General features: G+C 40.4%; 1 protein-coding gene across 1 annotated transcript in view; it reads right to left on the bottom strand.

The window, feature by feature from the left end:
* Positions 1 to 24,597, bottom strand: part of ITGA4 (integrin subunit alpha 4) — a 91,622-nt gene that overhangs the window by 41,998 nt on the left and 25,027 nt on the right. The window contains exons 3-9 of the mRNA XM_075283802.1: positions 20,877 to 20,983; positions 20,336 to 20,462; positions 18,858 to 18,925; positions 17,634 to 17,763; positions 13,995 to 14,080; positions 10,590 to 10,652; positions 8,041 to 8,178 (exon numbers count right to left, since the gene is read on the bottom strand). Coding sequence (XP_075139903.1) covers positions 8,041 to 8,178; positions 10,590 to 10,652; positions 13,995 to 14,080; positions 17,634 to 17,763; positions 18,858 to 18,925; positions 20,336 to 20,462; positions 20,877 to 20,983 — 719 coding nt within the window. The remainder of the gene's footprint in view (positions 1 to 8,040; positions 8,179 to 10,589; positions 10,653 to 13,994; positions 14,081 to 17,633; positions 17,764 to 18,857; positions 18,926 to 20,335; positions 20,463 to 20,876; positions 20,984 to 24,597) is intronic.

The following is a 24,597-nucleotide window of genomic DNA, read 5'->3' as shown; positions in this document are numbered from 1 at the left end:
AGGACGTTCCTGACAGAGTGTCAGAAATGCTCTTCTGACAGTGAAGAGCTACGGTACCGGGACCGATAGCTCTTCACCCGGGGCACAGATCGGGAAAGCCGACAGTGCGCTGAATTCAGCGCACTGTCGGCTTTTCAGTGGTATATAACACTGCATGTGCCCAAATCCATGAAAGGTCCAATTTAAGAAAATAGAGATGGGCGGACCTCTCAAGATTAATTTTATTTTGGGTTCAGGTTAATTATTTGTTTTCGGTTGCACAGGTTTGGTACAAACCAGAAGTAAAATTACTATACATATGAAGCTGAAATAAAAGTGTTATACTCGGGGGTCTCCCCAAGGTATAATAGGTGTAGGCCCAAGGGAGGTGTAAAAAAAACAAAAAAAACCCAAAACCATTTATACTCACCTTCTGTTACCTCTCTCTTGGTCTCCTTGGTGACGTCATGATGGGGTCACTGCTGTGGTTGGGTCTCAACAGTGACATGGTCACGCTAAGCGTCATGACGTCATGTCATTCAGTGTGCCCATGTGACTAATGTGGACCAATCACAGGCCTCAACAGTGATCTCAAACACATAATGTCACTAGGAGAGTGCCAAATGGCGTGAGGAGGTCAGAACATTTTGACTGCCTGCAGCAGCCACTAAAGGGAGCACGGGTGCACTTGTATACATTGAGCTTGATTATAAGACAGTATGCAGTAAGCTCCAAAGCATGTTCTAAATCTATGTCTATACTTGGCATTTGGTGCTCCATAAAATAAAACTGGAGCTCTGACTGCTACCAGTATTGAATGCTGGACCTAAACACAAGACCTGTACCAGAGACAGTAGGATTATATAGAAATAAAAGATTTATAGGCTTTTGTTCTCTCTGTATAGATTATGGGATATGGTATTGCTGTATCCAGTTGACATTTCAATGGTCATGTTATCACTTGAAAATTGTTAGTAAATTTTCAATCTACTTCTGTAGGGCGAACTCAGTTAAAGGGGGCCTCCCGAATTAGAAAACATGGCTGTATCTTTACAGGAAGAACTCCATTTTAGAGATGAGCGAGTAGTATTAATATTCGATCGAATACTATGGTATTCGAAATATTCGTACTTGATCGAATACTACTAGCTATTTGCAGTAAATATTCAATTCAGAGCCAGCGCTGATTGGCCGAATGCTATACAGTGTATAGCATTCGGCAAATCAATGCTGGTTCTGCAGCAGGCTCGTCTTTGCTAGTCAGGAGAGCTGGCAGCTTGCTGTTACGAGGGAGCTTACTTTTTCTCATAGGAATGAAATGACCAGCGTTGATTGGCCAGTGTACAGCATTTGGCAAATCAACGCTGGTCTTGCCAGAGGCTCATCTGTGAGGAGGCAGAGTCTAAGATTGGACCACAGCAGTTTCCATTGTAGTCCAATTTTAGACTCTGCCTCCTCACAGACGAGCCTCCGGCAGGACCAGCGTTGATTGGCCAAATGCTGTACACTGGCCAATCAACGCTGGTTAATTCATTCCTATGAGAAAAAGTAAGCTCCCTCGTAACATCAAGCTGCCAACTCTCCTGACTAGCAAGGACGAGCCTGCGGCAAATCAACACTGGTTTTGCAGCAGGCTCGTCCTTGCTAGTCAGGAGAGCTGGCAGCTTGATGTTACGAGGGAGCTTACTTTTTATCAGCGCAACTGCAAGCGCTGTGCAGTTAAAGCGCATGGACCCCATAGACTATAATGGGGTCCGTGCGCTTTAGCTGCAGAGCGCTCCTCCTAAACACTCTCCTCTTGCTATTTAAGGACTTAGTGACTCTCCTTTAATCGAATAGTGGTTTCCCCTGAAATGAGCATTTTTTCCCATAGACTATAATGGGATTCGATATTCGATCGAGTAGTCGAATATTGAGGCTCTACTCGAAACGAATCTCGAATATTTCACTGTTTGCTCATCTCTACTCCATTTCCTTTTAGTCGCATAGTCATGCTGCGGCTCAGTCCCATTCAGATGACTAGGACTGAGCTACCAATAGGAAGTGGACCTATTTTTTAAAGAAGCAGCAATTCTTTCTAATACTGGATGATCCCTTTAAGAAGCCAATCATAGCAGTCTTTTACCTGCAATAAGATATGCATACACGTTAGATTAATGTCACCTGAACTCGCCATGAATGGGACCTCTGTGTGTCACAGCTTTTTCCCCTGACAGCAGATAAAGGGAGTTCTATGGATTAGGATTGTTTTATAAAGGTTATAATAATGGAAAAATTAAGAAATATGAAAAGTCTCCTAAAAATGGAAATTAAGAAATGTGAAAAAAAAATCTGTACCACTATCTTCATCTAAACGGTAGATAAATCTAACCATTTCCTTGATACGCCGCCCAGGACACGAGGCTTATATATCTGAACCTGGAGATAAAGTGCCACAAGCTGCTGAATCTTATCAGACTTTATACTGATGTTCCTTTATCTTATCTTACACCAAACATTTCAAGATGTTCACCAAGAGAATATCATTCAAGAGGAAGAAACAAAATGAAAGCCTTGGCAACAGCGAATACATCCATTCATAAGTATCACAGGAACATGTTCATTTCAGGAACAGAACAGATTTGTATTCACACTAGTACAGACATGGCGCATGAGGATTCAGTTCCTGGTATGTAGAAATGGAATGAAAACTATTTCTATGTCATTGAAATCACATGTCCTGTGTTGGACAAGCGAACACGCATATGGATGGTATAAATGGTTATTTTTCCACTGAATGTATGAAAATTTTAAATATTTCAGTTATTTTAAGTTGCACAAAGGTTGTTCATTCCAATTCAGAACTTAACACTGACAATGATGTATGTACAGGAGAGGAGATGATAACCTGCATTTTTTATATTTTCCTCTATATTTCCCTAGCTGTCTGGTTGCTATTAGGGTAGAAGCTTGATCTCTGACAGTGTCTAGTAGAGACGCAACATGAAGCTCCGGGCCCCAATGCAAAATCTGTACCATGCCCCCCCCCCCCTCCGATTGTTTATAGTACTGATCTCCTCATATAGGAAAAGAACACCTTATGATGCCCTGGGTGCATCCTCTGCACCCCCTCACATTACACCCCTGGTGTCTAGATTAGGTTAGTCTTATCATTAGAGCAGGCTGCTACCTTGATACGGCCTGAACAAAAGAAGAGATTGGGGGGGGGGGGGGGGGAATCTAATCAACGTTCCAATAGGCAATGTAACTAAAGCGTAGTCACAGATCACAGCTCTGCTCTACCGGAACTGAGCTAAATAGCAGCCAAATGGTAATATTCGAGGAAAATAAATAATAGGCATTCCATTAACTAGAGGTAGCAATATTCCAGACCCTAATTGGAGGGTCCCTTTAAGTAAAAACTAATGTCGGTAGTAGATAATGTATGTGATTGTAATAAACTACCCGACTACAATGGGCCACCTCCTGTGCGGATACATGACTATATCCAGTCCAACCATAGGAACTTAGACAATTCATCAAAGCATCATAGCAGTGAGACACCAGACTACCATATGCCTATAAATGGATGTGGTATTATCCATATGGCACCAACACATTTTACAACCCTATACAGAGAGATGCAGGTCCAGTAGCGTAAATAAGTCGTGTGGGCCCCGCTGCCATGTTTTGTCTGGGGCCCCCTACCTCATCCCTACAGCGAATTCTTGATAGTGATGGTTACAGGTGGTAAGGAGTTTAATCGTCCTTAGTGTTAGAGTAATCTGTGGGTCTCCTTGGTTTATGTGCCTGATGGAAACTGCAATCTTAATACTGATGCCAGTACTTATGGACCCCTAAGAGTCCTAGGCCCTGGTGTGACTGCATCCTACATTTTTGGAGTGCGAGAAAACCCCCCAGAATATTTAGAGGAATCCTATGAAAATATAGGGGTGAGGGGCATAAACACTCCATGCACATGTTGCCCTATAGCAGACCCAAGCTATTTGCTGAGCCACTATGTAGAAATTTTAAAGTGTTTAACATTGAGCCAAACTGGAGAAAAGCAAATTCATAATCTTTTTCTGCATCAGGTCCATATAAAATCTGTAAGTGTCATATTCCATCAGATTATCTGTACAGCACGCACCATATAGTACAGTAAGTATCAACGAAGAAGAAGAGAAATGGGCGTCTTCACACCTTGACTTCCTTAAAACTTAGCTTTTATTCCATGTTGAATTTAAAAATACAGAAGACGGTGCAAAAAGATATGAAAATACATGGTGAAAAAGAGTTTAAAAACCGCAACTAACGCGTTTCAGGATATGGTATCCCTTAATCATAGCATTGCTGGAGGAATAATCTGCTGAGCAGATTATTCCTCCAGCAATGCTATGATTAAGGGATACCATATCCTGAAACGCGTTAGTTGCGGTTTTTAAACTCTTTTTCACCATGTATTTTCATATCTTTTTGCACCGTCTTCTGTATTTTTAAATTCAACATGGAATAAAAGCTAAGTTTTAAGGAAGTCAAGGTGTGAAGACGCCCATTTCTCTTCTTCTTCGTTGATTTATACAGCTTTGCAAGTCCCAAAGTCGGGATCTCACACTCTGTGATCTTCCATCAATACCTGGTGAGTCGTAACCTCAATAGCACATTTTGTTTTTTGAGTACAGTAAGTATGCCTAGCCCTTCTTGTCATGCTGATAGCAGTCGCTGACTCTATGACATGCGGTACAACCACAGTCACGCCTTAACATCACAGATCAAAGAAATTATTTCACAATTACAGTAAAGCGGACTGTGACCTAGAACGGTACAGACAACTGGAGCAATCTATGTATATGTTATGGGGAAAAACTAAAAAACTTCTTCAGGTCAAGGACTCTTACATTATGGAAGCCCTATTTGCCCTTGTAATAACTTTGCTAAATATTCCAGTTTATAAATATTCGCAATGTAAAGATGACAAAGCACTACACAAACAGGTGATGTGAAACTACATGTGTCTCCAGGCTGAGGTGCAGCCACGCGGAACGTTATCGCAACCATGTACCCCTCCTGTACCAGGTGCCGACCTAGAATAGGAAAATCTAACAATCTCATCACACCCTTCTATTCACACTGCATAAATAAGTATCAAAGCCGGAAAGAGAGAAGATTCAATCAGAAACTGTGCGAGGCGTGTGCTTTCCATGTATACATGTAAACATATCTTAGGGCAGTCTTCTGTCATGTAGGCTCAGTTAATATAAGAAGTTCATACAACTGAAATATCAGGGTTCCTTACACTCAACAGTACAATTCCAAAGTATTGCGGTTTGTGCATTGTCCAATAGTGTCCTATGTGTGCGAGTGCGCGTCCAGTGTGACAGTCCTGACTGATACGGAATAGAGAGATGAGACAACGCTTTACACACAGAGTTCCCTGATGGTAACAAGGTTGCTATCTGATGTGTTAGATGGAAGCGTTTGTTATTAGTAATGGATTTTCTTGACGCTCGGCAATTACTGTCATCGGAAACTTTTATAGTGGAAAGTAACAATTTTTCTCCGCTCACTGTAATACAGTCACTTATGAGAATGAGATGAGGTGGGAAACATAATGAATAACCTTCTGGTCTAATTGCAGGTTATTCTTATTATATCACAAGACAATATAACCCTAGAAGTGATGAACACTTGAGAACATGTCATCTAAAATATCATTATCACCTAATGCTATCACATTCCATTAACATTGTATGAAGTTGTTTTCTCGCTCTTGACCTGTGATGCGGATTGTCATCCTGTATTATCACCTACTAATGAAATTGGTAGAGTTGTGAGCAGGTGAAAATCAATTACAAATATTCTTGCTTGTATTTATATGAAGGTAATCGTGTGTTTGTATCGAGGCGGAAATCCTCAAAGAGTCCTTATAGACTGACAATCAAACAGTGTCATCGACCATACTATCCAAATCTGCTAAACTGCACTGAATCAATGGGGCCCTACATACGTCAGAACTTTTTTTTTAATTTTAACAAAGACCCTTGGAACGAGTCCGATTTCATCTGTTTTCCTGGATCAAAAAAGGACGTTCAATTTGCAGTCCAGGATTTTCTCAGATTGTGTAGTGAAGTTTCTCAGCCTTGCATCTGTTTTTTTATAGCCTTTGTGTATAGTGATGCCAATCTGTTTTACTACTTCAATACAATATCTAAAAGAATGGGAACTATGCATACACGTGGGAACACCAACTATTGGGAAAGAAGATCCATGCTCAGTTTGGGGCTGCTGCGCTTCTATACGCGTCAAGGGCTCGTGGAAACAAAAAATTAAATATGCATGCACAATACTTTTATTTGCAATTTATTATGCATTTTTTCCATATTGTATCTATTTTTGATCTACATTGTGTTCCATATTTCATTTGTACTTGTTAAACTATTAGATAAAGGGGTTGTTTATGACCTAAAGATTTTTTTTACTGATGATCTACAGGACTGGTCATTAGTATCAAAAATCTTCAGGTCCTGGACAATCCCATTAAAGGGATTCTACCATTAAAAACCTTTTTTTCTCTTTGACACCTCAGAATAGCCTTGAGAAAGACTATTCTTCTCCTCCTTTGTCTTCTCCGCCCCGCCATTCGGTTAAAATCCAGTTTTTTGCCAGTATACAAATGAGTTCTCTCGCAGCACTGGGGGAGGGCCCCAGTGCTCAAACAGCACTGGGGGCATCCCCAATCCTGCGAGAAAACTCTCCATCTCCATCTTCAGGAACGGGGCCTTCACGCATCTTCTTCCGGGGTTGGCTTCAAACTTCTAGGCCTCGGGCCTAGGGCAAAGCCGACTGTGCATGCCCGCGGCCACAAGAAAACGGCCGCTTACACAGTATTGTAAGTGGCCATTCTCTTGTGGCTGACAGGAAAGCACAATCAGCTTTGCCCTAGGCCTAGAAGTTTGAAGACAACCCCCGGAAGAAGACCTGTTCCTGAAGAAGTGCCTGGTGGCGCTGGAGAGTTTTCTCGCAGCACTGGGGACGCCCCCAGTGCTGTTTGAGTACTGGGCCTGCCCCCAGTGCTGCAAGACAACTCATTTGCATACCGATGAAAAACAGGATTTTAACTGAACGGCGGCGCGAAGAAGAAGAAAGGTAGAAGAAGAATAGCTTTTCTTAATGCTATTCCATCGTGTCAATGTAAAAAAAAGTTTTCAATGAATCCCTTTAAAGGATTAACTAGGATTTTTCTGTTATCATAATGAGCTGTAATAATATACGTGTGAACGGAGCTCTCACAGAATATGTGTAATTGACTTCAATGGCCTAAAACATTGTATTAAAATAAATGCCGGGTGCATCAAAAAATGTACATATGAAACAGATGTAAATAAAGCCAATAGAATGCATTGGTAATTTTTTTTTTTTTTTTAATGGAAAAAGCAAAAGCAAAAATCCATAATATGAAAGTGTGAATGAACCCCAACAAAGAAGTGATCACGCTTGTTTGCAGCTCTTTTTATGGGACACAGCTGAGGATACAGCACCGTTAATGTAATTCCCATGTTGCCAAATAAATGGAAATGTTGCCTGCAGCTTTTACGCTTGTATATGTGTGGTCTGAGCTGGATAAGGTTATTCTTAAATTACCATTTTACACGCACCTTAGAAATTTAGCAACCATGCGAAACACATCACCAAGCCAAAAACATGTTGTACATATCCGGTTCCATTTTTTTAAAAATAAATTTTTATTAGAAAACTATTTCTATAGAGACAAAACACTAAAATGTACTTTCAGCTCAACTTCCTTTTCATCTGTAATAGTCTCTGTAACCAAGTGGAAGAAAGGCAAATAACAGGAATCCAGAACTGCAGTCTATTGGTTATGCCCATTAGTTTATAGTGCACTGAGCCTTCAGGCTATTATATGGACACAATCCCTGTGTCAAAAATGTATCAAAACTTTCTATTTTAGGATTTTTACTATAGACCAATGATGTAGCCAGTTTTATTAGCCTCGAAAGCAAGAGATAACTGACAATAGACTCCTATGTTATATACAGTATAGGGATTAAATAAATGACTTACTCTTCCTTGGTTCATGTAGACGTACACCCTGCCCTCCTCTCGCACCGTGCTCTCCATTGGTGCTCCGACCAGCAGGTCTGACAGTCCATCACCATTTAAATCTGCAGCACACACGGAAGCCCCAAAGTATGAACCAAGCTAGGGAAACCAATATATGGTATAAGTAGCATAAAAGATGAGGTATGATACAATGTATACACGACTTACACACATGACATACATATGTATATTAGATGTATCTATAGCAATTGTTTTAATATTTAGAAATAATCACATTATTCAACATTGTCTGAGAGGTAAAAGTCCTTTTCATGGCTGTTTTGCATCTATCTGGGACTTAAAGGGGTTCTACAGGACTTCAAAAACATGGCTGCTTTCTTCTCAGGAAGTGACATCATGTCTGTTGGTCGCATGGCCATGCTGCAGTTTCATCCCATTCATTATAATGGAATGGAAATGTGGCAATCAATGGGAGAGATATGTGGAGAATGGAGACAGCTCATAGGTGATGTGGGTATCAGGAATCATTTAGGCCACTTTTCTGATATTACATCTGATGGGGCTGCACATGTCAAGTCCCTCACAATGTGCTTTTAGGAAAATAGTATCCTGGCGAAAACAGCTGGTGCATGCAGTGGGCCCGAGCCCAGGACATTAGGGGGCCCAGCGACAGCGGCCACCATTACTTTTCCTTTGCCTGCTGGAGTAACTTCAGCAGATAACAGGCCCTATTTACTTACTTACCTATCCTGGCTCCTGCTCAAGGCCACTGGTGCTTCCCCTTTTACAGAGATGCTGTGAGCAGGAGCCGAGATCGGTAAGTGAGGCTGCGGGCCCGTGAACCCCACTAACATTATCATTGTACTTGAGGGATCTTTTCAGAACCACAAGTATAATGATTGGAGGGCTAGGAGAGGTGAGGGAACATAAAAAAACGTTGTTACTTTCCTCCCCTATGCTCCAGCAAGCTTCGGGCCTACTTGATGACATAACAGATGTCATGTAGCCCAGGCCAGTGTCATTATGTGTCGCAACGCCGGCCTTAGTCAGGTGATGTCCAGTCCATCATTGAAGATGGCCGACATCACCGAGGTATGCGTCGGAGCCCAGGAAAGTTAAGTTACAGTGGTTTTTATGTTTGTATCATCGTCTGGGTCTCCAATTATTATACTCTGGGGTCTTTTCAGACCCCAGAGTATAATAATTGTTCATATTGGTCCACAATGGGGCACAATACTGTGTTCGGGGGCCACTATGGGACACCGTACTGTGTGTAGGGGCCACTATGGGGAATAATACTGTGTGCAGAGGCCACTATGCCATTCATTAGAAGATGTCAATTAACTATAAAAAGTCTTGTACTGGAAAAAGACTTTTATACTCAGCCTATGAGTTCATTTTAGGGTTTACATTTGCAGTCTAGGCCTTCTGTAAGGCATCCTACCCCCATGGGATGATGATACTATTACATTAGGAAACAGATTTTGTATAAATTGTATTTCAGTTTTTAGGTGGAGTAAAGGTTAACAATAAGAACATCTCACTTGGCAGAACTATATATCTTATTGGTTGAGCCAATTGGTGTATAGGGCATTGTGTCCTCAAACAACTCTGGGGGAAATTCCATCTCGAAAGAATGATATACATAGAAACCTAGAGTCGGAACTGGCTTCTAGAACATTAATATAGTGGACTCTCAAACTATTTGATTATCAGGAAAAACGTAACCACAGGCATCTTAATAAGACTGGACCATAAAATGGTTTCCATTATAGCAAAACAAATCCTACTACATCCCATGGGACTTTGCTTCCTTTCCCGTTTCCAGATATGATTACTGTGATAATAGTCATTGGATTGAAAACTTACTGTATATGACCAGAAAATGAGAATATTAGGCGGTGTTACTCATTTAAATCATTACATGTGACAATTTTATGACCATTCACAAAATAAAACAGACCAAAGATGGAGGATTTTTAGCTTTCTACATTGCTTTCTAGACTTAGAGAATATCACATGAGAATTTCATGTTCAATTTTTAGGCATCATTTTATAGAGTAAGAGGTGCAGTGCAGATTAATGTATAGGTTTGTAAGAAAAGATTCAGTATAACTTTATTTAATTTATTGATGTAAACCTCTGCTCATCTTAGCCTTGGGAGTCCAGTGGGCGGATCCACTCGGAAACTTACAGTTTTGACTATATGATACATACTGAAATAAGTGTCAATCACTGAGTAGACCCGCCCACTGGACTCTAAAGCCCATCAGAGATTTAGATTAATAAATGACAAGTTATACTGAATTTTTTCCCATAATGTCATATATGAATCTGCTCAGCTCCTGATGCTCTATAACACACTGCCCACAGTTAGGACTGCATTTTTGATATGACAAGGTCTCCAGGATATGTAGGATACTGAGAGTTCCCTATCTTGGACTGGAAATTACTGCAGAATAAAACCGGACTTTGCCAGTGAACCTTCTTATACCCTTATACATATATAGATAGAGCATCCAGTTATATTAAATGGTTGGAGAACACACCTTTTTACCTTCTGCTTCAAACAATATTATCAGCTGAACTCCCTCAAATGCAAAGATGTAGACCTGAGGAGAACAGAGGAAAATGTTATAGTACATATGACTCAACCATCAGCTATAGAACTGCAAGATATGGCTTCTCTTGTGTCATAGGATCTTTCCGTTGATCAGATATAAGAAAAAAAAATTACAAAGTTAGGAAAATTTCATTTTTAAGATCTATAGATATAGCACGCTGAAAGATAGCAGGCTGATAATAAGGTTTGCACGCCAGAGAGTAGAAGGTTTAGGCTCTAACTTCTATCTAACATTTTAGGCTGGCACAAAAAAATTGCTAAAGTTTTTTATTTTTATGGAAAATTACACAGAGAATTTGGTACCAACAAAGATCATAGACCATGCTGACTGTAATATACATCATGGAAGATAGACTTGCACATTCTCAGTCAGCGCCCGCTATTGGTGTGCATACTTGAGGCACTGGCATCCTAATTACATCATGGAAGTCAGATTTGCATATTCTTCCCATGTTCCTTTGCACCTAAACGGTGGTTCTCTCCCTCTTCCCCTCACTAAACTCTCCCCTCTACAATCTATTCTGAATGCAGCGACCAGGCTCATCTATCAGGCTAGACACTACAGCGATGCCTCTGGTCTGTGCCAGTGACTACACTGGCAGCCTATTCATTATAGAATAAAATATAAAGTTATCACCCTCATCCACAAGGCTCTCCATAATGCCGCACCTCCATACATTTCCTCCCTCATCTCTGTCTACTGCCCAACCCGTGCTCTCCATTCACTCAATGACCTAACACTTACATCCTCTATTATCAGAACCTCCCACGCTCGTATACAAGACTTCTCCCGAGCTGCACCACTTCTCTGGAATGCTCTACCCCGGACAATCAGATTAACTCCCAATTTCTACAGCTTCAAACGCAAACTAAAGACACATCTTTTCAGACAGACCTATCACAATTCTTAATGTGAACCCTTAACCTTCCTCTGTCCCCGCTCCCACATTTCCCCACATGATATGATGTCATCTCAGGATAACTTTATCTGTCCAAGCTCCATCCACATGTTAAAGGACACGACTGGTGACGGCTCATAAAGTTTTATGTTTGTGTAATGACAGTCACCTCTATTACAAAAGTGTCTGACCTCTGCATAAGCAATACCGCCCCTGCTACCTCTTGTGTCACCGCCTCTACCTCATAGATTGTAAGCTCTTGCAAGCAGGGCCCTCAGTCCCATTGTGTTAAATGACTTTCTTTGTAATGTATCTTTCTGTCTGCATTTGAACCCTACAAATTGTACAGCGCTGCGGAATATGTTGGCGCTATAGAAATAAAATTTATTATTATTATTGTTATTATTATTATGCAGTGACGATATCCCCTCAACACTGTCTAAGCCTCTCACCTCTGCCAGATCAGTCCTCTCTGCGCCAAGCTGATGAGATGCAAACACATCGAAACAGCTGTCCTTGGCTGAGAGACTGTATCTGGTAAAATCCCAACATAAAGGGAGCACCCTCTATTGGATGTCTTGGCTGAGGCTCTGTCTTCCTAATTACATCATGAAAGATAGCCTTGCACATTCTCAGTGAGCGCCCTCTATTGGTGTGCATACTTGAGGCACTGGCATCCTAATTACATCATGGAAGTCAGATTTGCATATTCTTCCCATGACTGTAATATAAACTTTGACGATAGGAGTAGTTTTATTGACTAATATAAGATCCATCATTAACATGGGAATGAATTTGTATGACTGAAGCCTAGAGCTGGAAATAGTGAAAATAAGTAGAAACGAAACTTCCTGAGCTCTGAAAAAAAGAGCCAAAGGGAGAAAATGCAATGAAATAAGAAAAGAATCCAATGTTGCTGCTCCACTACTCCATGGTGGTCATTGTCTAGTTGGCTACAGAGATGGCGAGCCTGTATACTCCTGTCACAGATCTTGGTGGATTCATGTCGTACACCACTTAGGCTAGTGATTGGCTGCAGAATTTCCAAGGTTATATGGGAATGTCTGGGAACAGTATGTATGCTTCCACCAGGAGTTTAGCTGCTTCCGGAGCTACAATCACAAAGGGGTTAAAACCCCCTGCCCTAGGGGTGGGTAATCGTCTCAGCAGTCAGACCCCACTGATCAGAAACATATCCTCTATTCATTGGATAGAAGATAAATACTGCATGTGGCATAACCCTTTTACAATAGCTAATAAGGTACAATTGAAATATGCTCAAAAAAAGGTTTCACTGTATTTCTGGTTCTAATTTCTAGAAATTACCAACTATGACTGATTCACCTTGATCTATGCATGTTGTGAAAGTACAGGGTATAGTGGTTTGACCTAATGCCCTGAACTTGTGGGTAAAATTTCTCTTTCAGCCACAACCCCAAATAGTTCAATAGTTCCTGGATGCTTCATTCTTACATGTATAAACTAGGCACAAACTGTAATACAGATGCAGAGAATTTCCAAAAAGGCAATCATATGTATTGTATTGTGTGCATAAAGTACTGTAAAGGACAATACTATAGCACATATAAACTAGGTACTTTTATTATAAAATACACTTATATAACATAAAAATGAAATGTGTATTTTTTGTACAAATGGTCCTGGTTTATAAGGAAAGTAAGTAAATGAAAACTGGTTATTGTCAGGTGCCAGATGTACCATATGGAGCTAATGGTGGGCCGAATGGAGACAGAGAAGTGGCCCGTGGTTGTCTGTACTGGACAGGCGCCAGCTCCTTTTTTAATAGTGTTGCCTATCTAGTGAATGATATCTTGTATGAAGTACAAGAAACACATTCTTAGCACAGGCTATCTATTGATATCAGATTGGTGACAGTCCTACTCTTGGTACCACCACCAAACAGAAGCTTGAAGAAACTGTGTTACTTGTATGAGTGCTATGTGCTACCTCTATCTGTCTACATGCACGCCAAATGCTCAGGAATGGCAGTACATGGTATTGAAGCTTTGTCCTGAACAGAACAAAGCCATAATACCCTGTACTAACTCTAGTATTAGACATCGGACCAAGGTAAACATTGAAGAGGCCACTGACCTTACACAAGACCCGTGAACCATTTGAATAACTGATCACTGGAATGCCAAGAGATGGGCCCACCAATCTGATATCGATGGCTATCAATATCCTGAACCATGAAACCTCTTAAATAACATGTCCTGACAAAAAAGTCATATTCAAGAAGAATTAAATACAGGGAACAAACTACAGTGGCCAACCATTTCCCAACCCAACAGCCTTAATCTTCCACTATGGTAGCATCTATAAGTAATATATAAAGGCAAAAGAAAGCAGCATTGCCTGTGGCATCCAAAACAGATACTAATATAATAGTGAATTTAGACACTCCTTACCCTACCAATCTGCTCTTGTTGTGGGGCTCCTCCTATAATGTCTTTGCTGTCTTTCGACTGAAAATGGCCTCCTCCAACCGAGTAACCTGGAAACAAAAAAGTACTTTTTTTAGTTTGGGTAATGTATATAAACATCATTGGTGGGAAACTTCTTATGATTTCTATACAATAGTGGTGACGAGGTGATTATGTAACTATTTCTGATACAATAGTCAATTGTAGCAAACATCTTAGATAAAACACAAGTCGGCACCGATAAGAAAAATGGAATTGGGTAACAGTGAGGCAGAATTATTAAGACGGACACGTAGTAAACCACTTTTAATAATTTCCTCTGCTGGTGTCAGATGCACCACACTTATTAACGGGCCTATTGCTCTGCGACATCTCCAGCACCAGCACCAGGGACAGGTGAGTGTGATTTTTTACATCTACTATACCTAGGGACTGTGTGGTAATTCTTCACCATATGTGGATTAGCGCCCATACTGCTGGCACTCCTGAATACCTTCAGAGTGCGAAATACCATAAATTTAAGTTTGCTACATTTCAGTTCTTTCCATCATATTAAATCTTTGTGTGGCTAAAAATAGTACTTGTATTCTCTAGATGACAATGGGGCAATGTATACTTGTTTACCCAAAAAGGACGAAACGGAATGTAAAAGAAACAGCTGACAAATAAATAACATATATGTGGAAACCACTTCCTTTGTCCTTAGAGCAAAAATACATGCAAACCATTTTGGGTGAGGTTCTATAGATCTTCCTGTCTCCTGGCATGAAAAGTAAACAGAACGAAAACACATGATACATTTTTTTTATCTTTTTGAGTGATTTTACTGTCTCATCATCTCCAAGGACTGACAGTGTTTGTGTATGGTTTGGAATATGTTGAGATGTATCTATGTTCAGTATCTACTAAGAGGAAAGTGGAAATGTAGAGTAAACTTTAAGACAGTACACAGATCAACTCATCGCTCTGATGGTTATTCTGGATAAGGTAGACTGTCAAGCATTACCTTCTGATATACAAGTATCTAGAATAGTGAACAAAAATTTCTAGAATTTACACTGGTTTTCCCAAAATTATATTTCGATTTGTATCCAATTTGGAGTTAATTTATCAAATATAAATTAAATTTTTTTCAGACTTTTTCTGTAATTCTGTAATTGTTCTGTAAAGATTTTCTGAATTATCTTAGTGGTGACAGTCTTTTGTCTTGACAATATGCCAGTAGATATGCAGGAACTTTCTATGGTCTGGCACTTGTCAGAAATCCAGCCATGATTTCCTGATTGTAACTGTGTTATCTTCTCATACATGTAGTGTCCTTGCCTGATAACCAGTCCACAATAAGGAAATCATGGTTGGGTACATGAGACATCCCAGTTCATGGAATATTCCTGCAGTCATGGTCATATCCACTGGCAACTGATCAAGACAAGAGATGTCATCACTGAGATGGTTAGAGGAAATCTTTAAAACTCTGCAAATTTTTTAATTACTTTATATTTATAAACATGTTTAATTTTTAATGTCATACTTAGATTTATGGGAAAACCTCTTTAATGTAGATAATTATGATGAACCTATTGACTGGTCATACATATTACAATTTTTAAAGTGCTTTTGGTTGTTTGGAATAAATTATGGTCTTAGCAGTCTTAAAATTACAGCAGAACGTGTACCGAGTCTCAAGACAAAGAACAAACACCATTTGTCAGTAAGGCTGGCCATACAAATTAGATAGCTTACTCGGCCAACAGCTTTCTCCCTGACCCTCCATAAACCTGCCTAAGCTCCCATATCATATTGATAGGAACAAAAGGATTGGGCATGTTGAAAATTAACATGCCCAACTCTTACAATTGGAAGGCACCCATACACATTAGATGACTGACCGTCAAAATTGTTTGGTTTGGCTTCCATATGGCTTCCAGTGGCATGGTAAATTTAACTCTGTATGTGCATGAGTCCTCAAAAATACACCAGAAAGAAATCAAACCTATTAATGTAATGGTTTCACAACTAGTTAAAGTATATTTCTCACCAATAACATCTATATACAACATGGTATATAGAGAGCACAGCTATAGCCATTGGTATTTTCACTGGAGCATTTTATTCCTTTATCCAAATATATTATATTACAGATCTATTTGGATATGTGATTCTAATTTATTATATTTTCCTAGCCATTAATCGCCAATTATCTACGTAACAATGTGAACAGTTACTGGACTATAGTATGTCCGGTCCACAAGAGCAACTTGTGAACTTTATGTTCAAAATACCGAAAGTAACTTCTCTCAAAAAATGATTGTGGTTATGGTTTTAACATGTGGCCATCTCTGGGGAAGTGACCTGTAAAGAAATAGGTTGATGTACTGTGGGCCATACAAGAAAACTTCCTGTTTCTAAACAATACAAAATTCAAAGTTTTTGCCTTATACCCTTTCACTGACTCTTAATCATGAAGCGGATTCTTCCTCGGAACATCCGTAACCCTTGTCCTAATCTTACAATAGCAAAACATTCAATCATTTAGAATTCTCAAAAACCGTATCTGAAGTGGTGGTGGTGGTGGGAGGGAGATATGTAGACGATTAACAACCATTTCAATGGGCTATGTTCTTGCTTCAACATACAGCATACAATAATATGTATCCATTCATATCCATTAGTATCCACTCACATGTATAAATCTTATATATATACCGTATTTTTCGGACTATAAGACGCAAGAGGAAAATAGGGAAAAAAAAATTTTGAAGCAAAAACTGGTAAAATATTTAATATATGGGAGTTGTAGTTTTGCAACAGCTGCAAGGCCACATTGACAGGTGACCCTGCAGCTGTACGGGGATGCATAGAGTGTTTTTTTTTGCGGGGCCAGATGTACGTTTTAGTTATACCATTTTGGGGAATGTCTATTTCTTAGATCACCTTGTATTGAAAAAAAAACAGGAGGTGATTTAGAACTTTTATTTATTTCATTTTTTTTAAAGCTTTTTTTTTTTTTTTACTATTTTATTCCCCCCCGGGGGCTTGAACCTGCGGTCACTTGATTGCAAGTCCCATAGACGGCAATACAAGTGTATTGCCGTCTATGGGACATTCTGTCTATTAGTATTACGGCGGCTGGTCATAGACCCAGCCGCAATACTAATACAGCAGTGACAGGCCTGGGAGCCTCATTAGGCTTCCGGCTGTTACCCAAACAGGTCGGCTCCTGCGATATCGCCGCGCAGGAGCCGGCCTGCAACTTCACAGGTACGGGCCACCGATACTGACCCGGCATCCGCTGTACTAGAGAGGCGGATGCCGGCGAGGGATAGACGCCGGGGCCTGAGACATCGCTCCTCTGCCCTGCCTGAAGCCAGCGGCGGGGGGACGGAGGAGCGGAATAGCATCGCTGCTGCCGCTGCTGGCTTCATGCAGGGCAGAGGAGCGTAGCGATGTCTCAGGCCCCGGCATCTATCACTTGCTGGCTTCCGCCTCTCTATTACAGCGGGTGCCAGGCGCCACATTCAGACTATAAGACGCACTCTTCTTTTCCCCCCAAATTTTGGGGAAAAAAAGTGCGTCTTATAGTCCGAAAAATACGGTATGTACAAATAACAGTATTCTTCCTACCTAGGTAGCTCCCGTATTTGACAGTATTATTTAAATTGTTATATGTGTAGATTTTACTGCTTGTCGTATTTTGGACAAAGATCGCTCCAGTCCAGTAGTACGATCCAGGGGCCCCCAAGATGATTAAATTCTGCAAAACAGCAATAATAACATCATTTATTTTAATATGACAAATCTCAGTAGATGTTGAGATATTCTTTTAAATTTCAATTATTTGGGGCACCTTGTTTAATTAATTGAAATACAAGATAAACACATATTTCTATAAGGAGTCACCCAGTTTGAAAAATTAATTCTGACATTATGGGTCGCCTTAAGACAAGCTGAGAGCTCCGCCACTAAGGACCCTTTAAGAAGAGAACCACTTTATAATCATTTTTTTTAACAATGAGATAACTATTAGAGATGAGCGAGTACTGTTCAGATCAGCCGATCCGAACAGCACGCACCATAGAAATGAATGGATGCACCTGGTACTTCCGCTTTGACGGCGGCCGGCCGCTTAACCCCCCGCGTGCCGGCTACGTCCATTCATTTCTATGTGAGCGTGCTGTTCGGATCGGCTGATCTGAACAGTACTCGCTCATCTCTAATAGCTATGATTTCTTTGGACACCTAGAAAAGTAAGTTGTGTATGAGAAGTTGACAGAAGGAGACCTGAAAAAACTTTAAGTTCACATTGGCTTTTACAATCAAAATACGGCTTCCTCAATTCGTACACACAAGCCAACCTCACGTAGTGGAACTAATAACCGTTCAGAGGCCCATGAATCCCCTTCCCACACCAGAGACCACAGAGGTCAAAGACTAGTGCAAAGAAACATTGTTGTGGTTGACCATAAGACAAAATCACAGTTGGTTCTTGTTTGCAATGAAGTAATCTTCCAATGCAGCCTCTAGAAAGGGTTTTATCTAAAATCTTCAGGATAAGTGATACAGTAATTGTCTGAATGATGTGACCATTGCCTATGAGACTAGTGCTGTATTATTCTATCTCCAATAGTCCCATGCAGACTGAATAGAGTACAGTGCAGATATACAACCGCTGCCCTATTCAAATGGTGGACATAAGACCCTCTTCTTATTAGACACCCCATTTATTAGACATGGATCATGGACATTTTAGTAAAGTGACATGAATGAGACCCTTTACATTTCTGTATAGATCCTAGGGCTAAAATCATATCTGCTGTATAATATTTAGATGATACAGAACCAGCTTACATCCAAGTAAAAGCTCGAGATCCCAGCTTGACACGAGCCATGTTGATCACCAAACCTCTTAGCATGATCTGCAAAAGAACAAACACTATTGATGATGACATGCATATGTTTATGCATAGGTTACATAGTTATATACAGTATAAAAAAGATATATACACATACAGTTCAACCATAGAGAAGGAAAGTGGCACGAAAGAAAGGAATCCTAATTTATCATTATCGAAATAACATGCACGCTCAGCTAAGGCTGGAGCTCCACATTGTGAAATGCAACGATTTACAGTACCTGCAAAGTGAATGGGACTCTGGCTAATCCCATCCACGCGTTGCAGAAAAATATCCGCAGCGGAAAAGCTTTGTTTTCAGAAATGCCTGCGTTTTTTTTCTGGGTACCCACTGTAAGGATCCAGTTCTGTTTTTACGTTTCACCTGTCTGTGGGCAAGTCTGCCTCGTTGTAAGATGGCCGCTATAGCTTCGGTGGCCATCTTGCCTGCTCTTGAGGCTATATTAATGAATGCACCTGTGTTCCTCCCTGCTTGAGTATCAGTCAGATCTTTGTCTCGGCTGCCTCTAGCTCTCCGCTTCTATTGTGAAGAGTCCTGTGGTTCTCTTGTTCCAGAGTTCTGCCATTTCCTACCATACCTGCATCTAGATACCTGTCTTCCTCCCGGCTGTTGCCCTTCAGCTTATCCCCTCAGCTGCACATGAGCTCCCCCTGATTGATTCAGTCTCTCATCAGGAAAACCTCTAGTGCTACACAACCCGCCTTTTACTACCGGCCGAACGCTACCCAGCTGTGCTGCAACTGACTGTAAGTTCGTCTCTTCTTTGCTGTAACTATTGTCTGCTGTGCATTTCCCCTATCAGCCATAGGTGTCCACAGAGCATTCACACATAGTGTAACACCCACATGATCAGATGACTAAATGAACAACAATGTTCAGGCAGGTGTTGTGGCCTCTTCACTGTATATTTGGCATAGTGCCCCATACTTTATAGTAGTGCTCATCCAAGCTCTGTCAATTGGCTCATCAATGGAGGTGCTAGGTGTAGGACCTTGACCAACCTGAGAATAATAATGACCTTACTAATAAAATGTCATCCATATATAATGATAACAGCATGGTATACAATAAAAATAAAAGCTGATGTGGACATGTCCGGTATAGATGAAGTGTGCACCTAAGGAACCCCAGTGCAACACTAATGGTGGTCTTAGCAGTGACTACATTGCATCTTATTATAATTTTGCCATCTCTTAAATTTTTATCTATCAAGTAATAATGTTGATCTTCTTATATTCTTTCAATTTTGATCTGGTCATGGTGACGAATGCAATGAGTATGTGGGACCAGAAGTACGTCTGCGGGACCATCTGATTGTCCTGGAGAGAGAAGGGGGGTCTATATCTTTACACAACCACATGTCATCTCACCAGGACCTAACCCTAATACTTAAAGTCATTTGTAGCATTTACCTATATAACATGGACATAATCTTCTGCTCAGATCTGTACGTAAACTTCCTGGTATTGAGTAGCACAATCCAAGCGGCAACTTGTGCTCAGTCTTGAAATTAACATTCTTCCATCTATGTCCACAAACCTGCAAGAGAAACACTATTGAGGTACTGCAAAGAGATGTCTAAGTCAGGAAATAAGACTTCCTGTTCGTGTCTTCAAGCAGCAGTAGATAAGTAAACTCTTAGACTTTGTAATATGGAACCTGTGCTTGTAATGCAGATCTGGGGATGCAGATATTAAATATTACGTTGGTCAGACAGTGTCGTAACTATGGCCCAATAGTCTTCAATGCGCTCTATACACAAGTTTATTATACAACTTTTTTGGGATGGTACATGTTTCAGCCATTACTCTGATGTTAATAAAATGACTATAATGTGTAACTATATTTTGTGAACTCTTTTTTCTTGTAGACCTGTAACATGGTGGCTATGACCAATAGTGGAGTATATACAACTCAATGTCTACAAAATGATAAAACAGTATCTATACTAACCAACAGATTCCCATCTTTTGTTGGTTGTCTTGCAAGGCTGACTCCCATCCACTGATCGTCTTGTTCTGCTATACATGTCCGCCCACATTTTGCACCATTTCGCTCTCCTAAAAGAAAACACATGGGAAAAAAGGCTTAGAATTAACACATTTATTGCTTTATTACCTCTTTGGATCAAACACCTTTAAGAACTATGATATTTTGGGTAAATGTCTTATTTTCTGACTGTCCTTTACCATTTTTAACCTAGTTTAGTGTCCATTAGTCATTGCATCCTAATGATATGACAGTGACAACCAATCTATCTATCTATACATACACTATATATATGCAAATATATATATATATATATATATATATATATATATATATATATACACACACACACACACACACACACACACACACACACACACACACACACACTACAGAGCAGTTATGTGATAGAATGCTTATGTCAGCTACGGACCAGCAAAACATATGTCAGTAAATGCTATTCTCCCACATGGTTGGTTTTTACTTCTTGTACTATCTGCAACACGTTGCCAGCACCGGCGGTAAAAATCGACACCAGAAGACTATAATATTGCAACCTCATGCAGTTATATTTATTGGATATGTAATGTAAGCCACATGCTTGACTGCAATTATAAACTAACAGACATAAAAGCAACCACAATCATATTTGGCTCCGGTTAAGAAGAACCCTCATTTATAGGATCCCACAAATTTTAACTCGCTCTATAAAAGTATTCATTGCAGGGAAAGGAAAAATGATGTCTCATGTAGCAGAACAGCTTATTCCTGAACAAGCAGCATTCAGATTCATCTTCCAAGTATCCCTAAGTGGTCAAAAAGATTCCTCACCAGCAAAACAAAACCACTAGGGGTGGAGAGGAAATTATAAAGCTGGTTACTATCTAGGATTCTTAAATATAAATTTAGCTAGGATTTAATGGTGTATTAAAGGGCTTCAAAATCCAGAAACATGAAGGGCATATTAACCTAACAAAAAATGATTCACTTCCTTGTGATCTTCTGCTGCACCAATCCAAAGCCCCTGCTGATCTTGACTTCCAGGGTAGATGCTGGTCCAGATAATCATCACCGGCTGGAGTCGTGACCCATCAGTAGTGACATCTCCTTTGATGAGTCACCAGGATTCGGAGCTCAGTATCACACCCCTTACCTGCTCCCACCTGACAGTACAGAATCTTAGAAGTATATCAGGTACCAAAACTAACAGCAGATATTGCTCAGGAACGGTGGGGGCTAGACACAAGATTCCAACTGTGCTGAAATCAGTGGTGCAGCACTTATCTAATGATGCAAAGAGCTGGACTTAGAAGAGATGGTGAAAGGTTTTCTTAAGAGGAAGTGAATGGTTCTCTTTAGCAAAGACCAACATATTTTGGTAAAGACTTGTATTCTTGAAGAAATAACAGTTCTGCAGGATATTGTATACCTTTTCTCCGCTATTCATCCTAAAACTTGATAACTGGGTTTTCCAGTTGGCAGTATTTCTCTATATAATCTAATCAGTGCTGACTGTATTAAATTTTGTAGCGAAACACCCCTTTGACAAGGAGGATGGTAAGACCCAGCTGCCAATTTAGTTATACATTTCAAAAAGGAATAAGGTCCCATGCACACAACCAAATGTGCACCCGGCCAATGCACTCAGATAATACTTGGAGTGACCCTGGGATGTATTTATCTCTATGGGGCCTCAGATGCTTTCTGTCCCAATGACACGGGGCAGCATCACACGGTCCTTTGGAAGAATAGCAAATGGCAAACTCCGTTGTGTGCATGAAGCCTAACAGCGGAATAGCACAACATGGCTTTATAAGTAAAGATGCTCCAGAACTGTCATTTCATGGGGAGTACAAGTATATAATAAAACAGACATGTCGGGAGAGGACAGACCCTCCTTAATTCAGTTGCAAGAACACATCAAAAACCCTGATATTATCTGAAAATAACAAGAATAAACCTTTGTAGTTGGCAGATTACAGGGCGCCCCTCCCTAAATACAGCATTACCACAAAGGGTGGAAATATGTGTTATGAACATTACTTGTATTAACTATAAGGTTACAGTCACAAGACCAGCTGAAAACATGGCCGTGAAGAAGGGACAATATTCAGAGCCATTTTACATCTGGGAGCCAGGCACCCCTTTTTTATGGATCCCTCAAAGATTTGAGTTTATTAAGGGATCTAAGAAAACGGACAGAAATAGGACAGGACCTATTCACACGTACTAAAATTAATGCAGCCATGAGTCGACCATCAAATAAAATGTCTGTTAACGACTGTCTTGTAAGCAGGGCTTAAAGGGGATTTCCTAAGAACAGAAATTTAACTACAAGTTAAATAGTTTGTAAATGTAAATAATCAAAAATTTTGCAGAGTTTTAAAGATTTTCTTATCTTAGTGGTGACTGTCATTTGTATTGTATAAGTTGTATCATTATCACTTTCTATCACTATCACTGTCTGGGACTTGTCAGAAACCTAGCCAGGATTTCTGTATGGTGGACAAGTTACGCTGGGTTCACACCAGCATTCGTGTCTCCGCTTTCAGTTTCCATCTTCTGCATGCAGAAGATGGAAACCTGTCATGTCGAGTCCGGCCGTGAGCGCCGGTGAGCGTTTGTGCTCTCCACGGTGAAACCGTTTTTTTTAAAACTGGACACAAAGTCCTGCATGTCCAACTCTGTGTCCGGTTAAAAGAAAACGGTTCCGCCGCGGAGAGCATAAAACATTCACGGGCACTCACGGCCGGACACTTTCCAAACCTATTCAAATGAATGGGTTTGAAAAATGCCTGCAGGCCTCCGTTTCCTGCCCAGTTTCGGGCAGGAAACGGAAACCTGAAAGTGGAGACCCTGGGTGCAGATGTGAACGAGCCCTTATCAGGCAGAGACTCTACATCTACATGTGTAAGGTTCTGGGGGCAACACGGTGGCTCAGTGGTTAGTACTGCAGCCTTGCAGAACTGGAGTCCTGGGTTTGAATCTCGCCAGGAACAACATCTGCAAAGAGTTTCTATGTTCTCCCTGTGTTTGCGTGGATTTCCTCCCATTCTACAAAAACATACTGATAGAAAAAAAGTGTACATTTTGATCCCTATATGGAAAAAAAAAAATAAAAAATTCTGTTCGATTCACTTCTGGCTTTGGCTCAAAAAACCGCATCAAAATCTGGAACAGTAAGGCCAAAGGTGTGGGGGAAACGCGTTAATTAGTTTTCCTGTGCGGACTTTCTGCCCTTATTATAACTATACGGCAAACACCAGCATTTCTGCAGGTATAATTGACATGCAGCGATTTTCAAATACGAATTCCCAATGCAGATTTTTTTTCATGCAATGTGTGGATGGGATTAGCTAGAATCGCATCTGCTTTGCAGGTAATGTAAATCAAAACATTTTTCTGCTGCTGAGTTTCCCCCTCGGAGAAGAAAGAGAAATTCTCCTTTAAGACTGTATCATAAAATTCTGTACTACATTCTTCATCGTGATTCCTATCCTTGGTCCCTGATTCCTATTACAAATTGATTTCTTGCACTTTACATTGTAAAGCTTAATTTTTGAGATGTTTTTAGAAGTCAATGACCACATAGAGTTTTTCAAAACAGAACTTCTTGTAACCATGGCAACTCTAAGAGCGGCGAATTAGTGGCTTGAGGTTTGGTTAGTGGCCTTGGTTTACACGT

The sequence above is a fragment of the Leptodactylus fuscus genome, chromosome 8, assembly GCF_031893055.1.
Source record: "Leptodactylus fuscus isolate aLepFus1 chromosome 8, aLepFus1.hap2, whole genome shotgun sequence".
Lineage (NCBI taxonomy): Eukaryota > Metazoa > Chordata > Amphibia > Anura > Leptodactylidae > Leptodactylus > Leptodactylus fuscus.
Note: the sequence above shows the minus strand (reverse complement) of the source record. Positions and strands in the feature narration are given on the sequence as shown.